The sequence below is a fragment of the Columba livia genome, chromosome Z (genome assembly GCF_036013475.1).
Source record: "Columba livia isolate bColLiv1 breed racing homer chromosome Z, bColLiv1.pat.W.v2, whole genome shotgun sequence".
Taxonomy (NCBI): domain Eukaryota; kingdom Metazoa; phylum Chordata; class Aves; order Columbiformes; family Columbidae; genus Columba; species Columba livia.
In genome coordinates, this window is record NC_088642.1 from 53,005,393 (window position 1) to 53,014,711 (window position 9,319).

At 49.1% G+C, this 9,319-nt stretch overlaps 1 protein-coding gene across 1 annotated transcript; it reads left to right on the forward strand.

The window, feature by feature from the left end:
• The first annotated feature begins 3,533 nt into the window (after positions 1 to 3,533).
• On the forward strand, positions 3,534 to 7,056 carry GAS1 (growth arrest specific 1). The gene has a single exon (XM_065045833.1). The coding sequence runs from the start codon at positions 4,483 to 4,485 to the stop codon at positions 5,434 to 5,436; it is 954 nt and encodes a 317-aa protein (XP_064901905.1). The 5' UTR covers positions 3,534 to 4,482; the 3' UTR covers positions 5,437 to 7,056.
• The last annotated feature ends 2,263 nt before the right edge of the window (positions 7,057 to 9,319 follow it).

The following is a 9,319-nucleotide window of genomic DNA, read 5'->3' on the forward strand; positions in this document are numbered from 1 at the left end:
GCTACTGTGAGTGACACCTCACTGGGCCATTTCTACCCGAAGAGTTTTGGTGCATAAGCAGGACTTTTACACACTCCCATAACCCCCATACGCTGCAATGCGAAGGATCTGCGAACTACCAACAGTTCAGTAGGAGGCTACCTTTCAGGGGCAGGTGAAATCCTCTATTCGTAGAGAATTCAATCCCTTCTTCAAGAAGAAGTGCTCTCTCATGGTGTATCTCCACCAGGCACCAACTAAGATATTACTGGATGCACAAACTGAAATTTTATCAACTAATTAATCCCCGGGTCTCCTGCCAGACATTTTAACAGCAGTTGTAAATCTCCTGAAATGTAGAAAAAGCAATATAAACCAATAAAAGAAGTGTGCTTAGAAATAATGTGAGAGGAATTAACCACATAAACAGGTCATGTATTTTTAATTACAACTGAATGAGAATGACTGAATTTTAAGGTCAACTGCATTTGTGTCTATCTGATTGTCTCATTTTCTGAGCGCTCTCAATGTAAAATAGGTTGGAGAAAGAATTAAAGAAAATATGAGTTTGAATGGAGATCTGTTAGGAGAGGGTGTGAAATAAAAAGGGGGAAGAGACAACAGCATTAAACAAAAAGTGCCTAGGAGTCTTTCCAATACATCCAGATCAGATACATACTGGCTTTTCTAGCTGCCAAAATGATGCCTAGTGATGGAAAACTACTACTCTATAATAATTTGGAGAGCTGGTGTAAAGAACAAAATTAATCGCTAAAACAGGAAAGGATGGTGAACAGAAAACTGCCTAACTGTGGGAATTCAGAAAGCTATCAGATCTTATTTTAATGTCCAGTCATGGGATATATTTTCCTAAATAGTACTTTGTAAAAAAGAGCAATAAATGCCTTCCTCATTACTTTTAGAGCTACTCCAAACACCAAAAAGCTGAATTCAGCAATACAATTTCTGTTAATAAAAAACCTGCATCCAATAAGAATTATTTCCCTAGGTTTAGTTACACACAAGAAAAGGTTTCCTTCCTCCAACAGAGCACCGTGAACCCCAAAGTCCTTACCCAAAAAGGCAGTTACAAATCTGGACACAATCCAAATGTTCATTAAATAAAGACAGACTAGTATGTTTTTAAACGATTTTAAGAAGTTAATTTATTGACAAAGGATATATAATCCTATATGTAGATGATCATAGTCTACATTGCTAAAAGGTGTGGAAAGAGTCCAGCTATTCTCTGTTATGATTTTTGTCAGCTGTATGATACCAAAGATGATTCCAAATTCCCAACTTCCAAGTCAATATTTTCATTATTACAATTACCGTAAGAAACTTGCATTTATTTAACTGAAAGGTGTATGTGAAAATGCAATGCTTCATGCTATGGCCTGGCTTTCAGACCAGCAGGCAAAATGAAGAGTCTCCATGCAGGGAAGCCTGTCAGCACTAGTGGGACCATGCACTGATCCTCCTCCTGCTCAGGCAGCAGCACAGCCGCTCAGGGATGCAAGGTCGGCACTGAAGGCTCCTTTACTCCCCCTCCTGGGAGGTCCGAACTTCAGCTGCTGCAGCTCCTCACAAAGTAAATGGCCTGCTTTCTGCTCCAGAAGCGAAGGACAGGCGAGCTGGATGGATTTTGCAGATGAAGGCAGGAACTGGGAGGGGGCAGAGCTCATCCCTCAGCTGTATGCAGAAAGCAGCTTCACTGGGACAGATAGCCAGCCATTCCTCCTCTCCCATGCTGGGGAAGCTCAGGAAGCCCCTGTCTCACGCCAAGGCATGATCCTGTCCCATTGCAATCCTCAGACTCCTTGCACCTGGAACATCCCAGCATCCAGACCCCTTCTTTCCAGCTGCACTAAGGTGGACTGGTTTCCCTACCAATCGGGCAGTGCAGCAGCACTTCATACAGTGTCTGCAGTGTTGTCTTCAACTTAACCACACCAAAGTAGATAACATGCACCAGTACCAGCATTATCAAAGGTGAATAGGGCTGCAAAGTAATGCATGCATGAGCCCAGTGTAGACAGCAATGTGTATTTACTGCACCCTGCCTGAACGGCATCTGATATTTTTAATAACACTATTACGCAAGAACTGAAAGAAACATCTCTAAAGTAGGTAGATTAAAGCAGGTTTTCTGGATGCAGTTTTCACAGATTTAAAAACACAAGCAAACACAATTTCTGCACCAGAAGAGGCAAGACTGTACTGAAGGAGAAACACAAGTAGCTTGTAAAACTGATGACAATGGAGCAAATCCTTATGAATGCTTCTCAACACATCAATCACCCTGACTCCCAGCCACATCACACAGCCATTCCACCTTCCAAGCACTTTCAGACAGACATCAGTCCACACCGCATAGGATTCCAAGATCTCCGAGTTTCTGGAAAATAGATTTAGTCGTAATTTTTGTGACAGATGGAGTTGATAGTCTCAGGATGAAAAAAAGCGCCAGTTTTGACAGGCAGCAGATACCGATGCCCCTTGTGGTTGGAGACGACGTTGCTCTGGAATTAAGGTAGCACGAAAACGAAAGGCAATGGGTAACTGCAACACTGATTTGTTATGCCCTTCTCGTTGTGCCTTAATATTTATATTTTTGTGTCTACTTCATTATAAGCAAAGCAAAGCGAACAGAGAGTGTAACAGCAAGGCAGGACGTCAGCAAGGTACTTTTGCCTTCAATGAAACACATTTCAGCCTCTTAACTAACGGCTTTGAAACAACTTTTACTAGTTGGCAGATCTTCATAAGGTATCAAAGAACTATACTGAGATCTACTGTATTTCTGTCAACAGGCATCCTCGTAGGTCAGTGTCTTAAGCCTGTGCACAAAAACCTCAACCGAGAAGCTGAGTTGAATGAGTTTAAAATCGTTAAGTGGAAAGAATGCTGCAATACTGAAGGCATAGCAAAGCAATACTTACATGGTCGCAGTATTTACGGGGTCGCAGTACACCACTAAGAGACCAAGCTTTGGTCTCTCTCAGCGTACTAACACTGAAAACCGGAGCTGCGTTTAGATTTCAGTAAGAACAAAGTCGGTCCCCTTTTGAGCCTGATCCACCCTACTTTTCGGGAAGCAGCTCTGCCCTCACTTGACTCAGTGGGAAGTTTGGGTACACACATCACTCAGGCTAGAGACCTTTTTTGTTCCCTGCTGTAAGGAGCAGGAACAGTTTAAGAAGAACATCCCTGCAGAAGCAGCACGGAGACCCAGGCCGCCTGCCCCTCCGCCTCCGCGGCTCAGGGCCCGGTGCTCCCGGGATGCGCCGCCGCCGCCGCCCGGCCAGCCCCGCAGCGCCCGGTACCCGCCGCCGCCGCTCCGCGCCTCCCGCACCGCCGCCGCGCCGCCTTAACGGGAGGAGGGGCTCCTCGGGGGGCTGTCACTCTCCTTAAGCCTTTCCTTTCAAGCTTTGAATGTGAGCTGCCCTCCAGCCCCCCTCCCTCCTTCCCTCCCTCCAGCAGATCGTAAAGAGAGGAGGGGAGGAAAAAAAGTTTCAACAACAGGCTGGACCAATAGCAAGTGGCGAAGCAGGGAAAGGGGGCCGAGCGAGGGGAGAAAGAAGTGGAGAAAAGGAGAAAGAGAGCGAGAGAGCGCAGGCTGGGGGGATGTGTAAAAGAAGAAGCGTTGCTAATTTTTTTTGTTTGTTTGCTTTTCCATGCATGCATAATGAGGCCTAATCAGAGCACGTTGCTGCTGCTCGGAGGGCACTTTTGTATTTAAAGCCTTGCAAAGAAAAAAAGATCCACAGACGGATCCGCAGAGCAGCTTGCAGGGCTTGTTGACAACAGAAGCAGCATCAGTCGCCCAGAGAGAAAGAGACCCTGAAGGCTGCCTCTTCTTTCCCCGTGCTATCTTCTTGCTAACGGGGAGAGGCGTTTCTTCTCCCCGCCACCCGAAAGTGCAAGGCGTACCAAGAGGGAGTGAGCGGAGCCGGGACTGTGAATGGGATCGAAGCGGCTGGCATGTGCAGAGATGCTGCGAGCGGAGAGTTAAAAGCTCCCGAGGAGGCAGCAGCAGCAGCTGGGCATTTATTTTGTGCAAAAAAAAGAAAAGAAAAAAAAAAAGAAAAAACAGAAACGGAACTGCATGAGGAGCAGGGCAGCACCATGAGCTCTCCCGGCGCAGCCTGGAAGTCCATCAGCCCACTCCGAAGCCGCGCTCCTCCGAGCCCCCGTTTGCACTGATTCACCCCATCTCTCCGAGCGCCTTCGCCGCCGTCGCCAAGCCGGGAGCAGCGGGTGTGGGACACGGGACGGCCCCGGGCGCCTGCTTCGTACGGCGGCCTCGCCGGTTCCAGCTCCCGGGGGCTGGAGGGCCTGGGAGCCCGGCGCAGATGGATTGATGCGAGGAGACCTCATGCACACGGCCGGCGGGAGTTTTGCAAACTTTTCCACGGGCGGCAGCTCCTTCTCCTCCTCCTCGTCGTCTACCAGCGCCTCTCCCCTGCTCGCCTGCGCCAGCCGCCGCCGCCGCCCGCGATGGTGGCCCGCTCGCCCGCTCGGCACGGAGGCGGCGGCGGGCGCCGCTGGCCGAGGCCGGCCGCCTGGCTGTGGCTGGCGGCGGCGCTGGGCGCCGTGTGGCCGCCGCTGGGCTCGCTGGTGCAGGGCCGGCGGCTGATCTGCTGGCAGGCGGTGCTGCAGTGTCAGGGGGAGCCCGAGTGCAGCTACGCTTACAACCAGTACGCCGAGGCGTGCGCCCCGGTGCTCCTGCAGCAGCCGCCGGCGGGAGGCGGCGGGGACGGCCCGGCGGCCGCTGCAGGCTCCGCCGCCTCCTCCAGGCGGCGGTGCCCCAGCCACTGCATCGCGGCCCTGGTCCAGCTCAACCACACCCGGCGCGGCCCGGCGCTGGAGGACTGCGACTGCGCGCAGGACGAGAACTGCCGCGCCACCAAGCGCGCCATCGAGCCCTGCCTGCCCCGCACCAGCAGCCCGGCGGCCGGCGGCCCCGGCGTGATGGGTTGCACGGAGGCGCGGCGGCGCTGCGACTGGGACAGCCGCTGCAGCCTGGCGCTGAACCGCTACATGACCTACTGCGGGAAGCTGTTCAACGGGCTGCGCTGCACGCCGGAGTGCCGCGCCGTCATCGAGGACATGCTGGCCGTGCCCAAGGCCGTGCTGCTCAACGACTGCGTCTGCGACGGGCTGGAGCGGCCCATCTGCGAGTCGGTCAAGGAGAACATGGCCCGCCTCTGCTTCGGCGCGGACATGGGCGGCAACGGCGCAGGCAGCAGCGGCGGCTCGGACGGCGGCCTGGAGGAGTACTACGACGAGGACTACGAGGAGGAGCCGAGCCAGAAGGGGAGGGACGACGCGGAGGACAATGCGGGCTCCGAGCCCGGCTTTCCCGTGCAGGCGGATAGCGCCGGCCGACCCGCCGCCGCAGCCTGCGCGCTGCTGGCCGCCCTCTTGCTGCCGCTGCTGCCGCAGCTCTAGCGTCTCCCATCCCCTGCCCTCCTTCCCCTCCTCCGCGCCGGGCCTTCCTCGCCGGGCCGCCGCTGGCTTCCTGGCGGGCCCGGCCGGCGGGGCCCCTTCGCCCGGCGCGGTTTTAAACGCGCTGACCATTAAGCCTCCGGCCGTTTGTCCGGGCGCCCCTTCCCCCTCCTCCGCGTCTCCCCGAAGGCGGATGGTCCCCACTCCGCCCCCGCTGCTGCTCTCAGCCGCCGTTCGCGCCCGGCCCGGCCTTCACGGCAGCCTTGGGCTGGCTGAGCCGCTGCGGCCTTGCGGGCCAGCCGCCGGGGCGGAGTGGCCTGCGGGCTCTCGTTTTTCGGCGCTTGGTCTGGAGTGTGCACTATGCAGTTGCTGCCCCCCCGCCCGGTGTTAGCGGCAGGGGCCGAGCAGACGGAGAGGCTGCGGCGGGCTCCCCGCTGCTGCCAGCCGCCCCCACCCCGCCAGAACCCGGCGGTGACGGCGTGCCGGCCCTGGCGTTTTGTAAGCGTTTTGACATGAAGGTTAGGAAGAGGTGAGCTATCCACACTTGGTGCCAAAGCTGTTGCCGTGCTTGCTAGTTAACAACTTGATTATCATTCGCCAAGCCTCGCTCTTCACGATGCAGTGGTGCCCGAAAGTGGGTTATGCTGCATCTGCCATTAATTAAATTTAAGGAAATAGCAGACTGAATAAATTCTGTGGTTTACAGCACTCGCTCTTGCACACACATCTTCCCTATAACAAAAGCGTGCCAGCAGCCATCTATTCCTCTTTAACCTAGTCACATAAAAGAGATTTTTTTTTTTCAGAGTTGTTGGCTATAGTGAACAATGCAACTTTTGTTTTAAAAGAGCTCTGCACTGCCATCTTTGAAAGACACTTTTAAACTCGAGAACATGTATGTACAAATATCCTGAAAAGTTATATTGCCTCTTGTCATATCAGGGTGCTGACCTCTGGTAAATCTTATATGAAAAATGTATTTAAAACTGGGATTTGTTACCAGTCGCTCTTCTTTGTACATAGAATTTTATAAATTGTATGCTTTGGGGATAATTTATTTAAGAAAAAATAAAGTTTTAAATCCACATCCTATTTGCCAGATAATTGCATTTACTATTCTTTTCTGAAAAGGTACATATTTCATTTTATGTTTAAGGGGATATCAGCAACAGTGATTCGGTGAAGCATTGTCTAGAACATCAAATGTACAGTGTATTTTATAGATTGGAACTTAACTTTCTTATTTTGAGAGACTTTATGAACGTTGTAGAATTGTATAAACACATTTCTGAGCTGCCTTAAACCTTGTATTTTTTATAGAAGGTGTAAAAACGGCCTGTGTTTTAAATATGTATGGCTTTTTGTATTTTCTAAACGTGTAAATTAGTAAAGAAAGAGCTTTAAATAATGGGTGTAGTGAAGTTGTTTTCCAGGGACACTTGAACTCTCAGCACCCGAGGTTGGAGGAGGAGGCGGGGAGGGGGGAGCAAACCACAGAATTAACAAACCAAAAACAACAAACAAATCTCTGTCTGCCTGTAATACTTTACATAGATGTAAATTACTGCTATTCTTACTTTAATGAATAATTACATGCAAGAAGTAAATACAGCTTTGAAAGTACTACTTTAAAAGAGTGGCTGATTTTATAATGCGTTGGCATGGTAACTTGCCAGTGCCAGAAGGGAGTAAAGCAATTCAGGGATACTGCTCCTGCATGGATGTGGAATTAGTAGTGCGCCGTGCTTTCTTCGTGAAGTGGAGGCGCGTTGCTCTCACTGACACTCTTAGAAATGCTCCTAGGCGTGCAAACAAGTAAATGGTGAGAAATACATCACACAGAGGTGGCAAGCGTTTCGAACAAGGCCCCGTGCAGGCGGTGACGCATGCATTGAGGGGGCTGCAACAAAACGCACCGAAGTCTGCCATTCAGCCTGCCTTCTCCCGCAAGGAAGAATGCAAAAGTAAACACACTGGGGGGATCAGCAATTACTAGATCTTGTAATATTGTTCTTAGGAGTTGCTTTGCATCGTGCTTGAAGCCTGGTTTGCTGCCAGAGCTACTGATCTACACTCAAACGCCCTTAGATAAATAATTACACTCTTAAGCTGTGTCGAGTGCTGATACACTTGACCTTGTAAATAGAAATGTTTGCAGTAGGAATAAACTCCAGCATTGGAAAATCTTTTAAACATTAACACAAAAGAGAGGGCTCAGTCCTCTGGGGATTTGAGTTTGGACTGTGTCAAGCTAGGCACTCATGAAAAAAAAAAGGGGGGGGGAAGTTTATTTATCTTCTATTCATACTGTTTATTTAAAGCTTTTAGTTTTAAATGCCTTGATTGGAAGGCGAGTCAGGACTTTGAAAGCTACCACAAATAAACTTTGACTGAGGGGGCGACAGATTAGCAAGATAGTGCCTTTTTCATCTTACCAGATCTGGACAGAGGGCAAATCCACATCTGTCTGTTGTATAAATCAACAAAATTAGAAATCCCCACTTCTGGGCTAGTTATTTAAATGACAGATTATTTTATTATTTTTTTAGGGTGTGAATTTGATTAGGGTGCCCAGCGATAAACACGCACAGGCACACATGCACACGCATAAACCAACCTCCAAACAGTTGTGATACCAAACAAGTGCATGAGTATGCTGTGCGGCTATGATCTGGAGTCCGTTTTTAAAGTCATCTGAATGGTCGAGGAAGCTTATTGTTAAAGCTGGAAATGTTGTTTCTTCAGGAAGAGGACAGAGTAGTTGGGTGAGACTTCAGTGAACAGAGTCAGTTTTCCTTACAATGTGGTGAGTTGACAGTTGCTTAGGGGTGATCTTAAATATTTTCTCCAGTTCTTCAGGAGATGCTCAGAAACATATTTTCAGTTTGTCAACAGTTAGCGCCCATAAGGACGATTTAACTTGTTTATGAAAAAATAAGTCCCAGCTAAAAGCCTTTATTTTTCTTCAGTTAGGAGTAAAGACATTAACACTAGAAAAGAACTGATAATTAACTGCTACAATAAACTCAAGACTTGATTTTACAGGCTCCTGTCAAAAGCATCTGCCTGGAATAAATCAACACTGAGCATCACTAGGCAGGGAGGACTCATCTGTATGCTTCCTTCCCCACAGAAAGTGGATTGTTTTAATTTAAATAATTGTACAATAAATACAGCTGAACTAATTCTGTCCTGTGAGCTTCTCCCCATAAGGAGATAGCTCTGTGGGTTTTGTCGTGTTGTCGGAGTAAGCACAATTTAACAGGAGGAATGGCTTCCTGTATTGGTATGTGTCCCAGCCTACAAAGCCTGTGCAGATGTTGATGTCCATCAAGTTCCTATTTCTTTTGCTTGATTTTGAGACAAATGGAAATTCTTGAAATGTCAAGGGATGTAGCAAGGACAGCTTTAAGCGAGGAAAAGACTTCGTGTTCCCTGACAGAGGGAGATTTTCCACAGCAAAGGAAGTTCTCTCATCTGTCTGGATATTTGAAAGTGCTCCTTGCCAAGGTCCTGTCCAGCCAATCTCTTCCGGGGGGAGAAGGAACTCTCCACCATTTCGTGTAAAATAATCCAGTAGGTTCTGCTTCCTTTTCATTCCCAGTTACCAGGTTTGAATTCTTGGTGGCAGTTTATTTGTCTTTGGAGGCACTTCAGTGACAAATGTTTAAGGGAGTGTGGGACAATGGTGGAGAACAAGGAGGCAGTTCATTGAACTGACAGTGACCATACAGTAAATAGAGGGAGATTCAAGCTTCACTGATCACCCAAGCACACAGCAAAGCTTTTGTATGCAATCACAATGGACATAACATAAGGTCTCTGTTTATTTTTAACAATATACACCAATCTATACAGGCAAGCATATGTAACTTTCAAAATTGTT

Excerpts from the sequence above, each read along its gene's own strand:
- GAS1 (XM_065045833.1), top strand. The coding sequence starts at position 4,483 with ATGGTGGCCCGCTCGCCCGCTCGGCACGGAGGCGGCGGCGGGCGCCGC.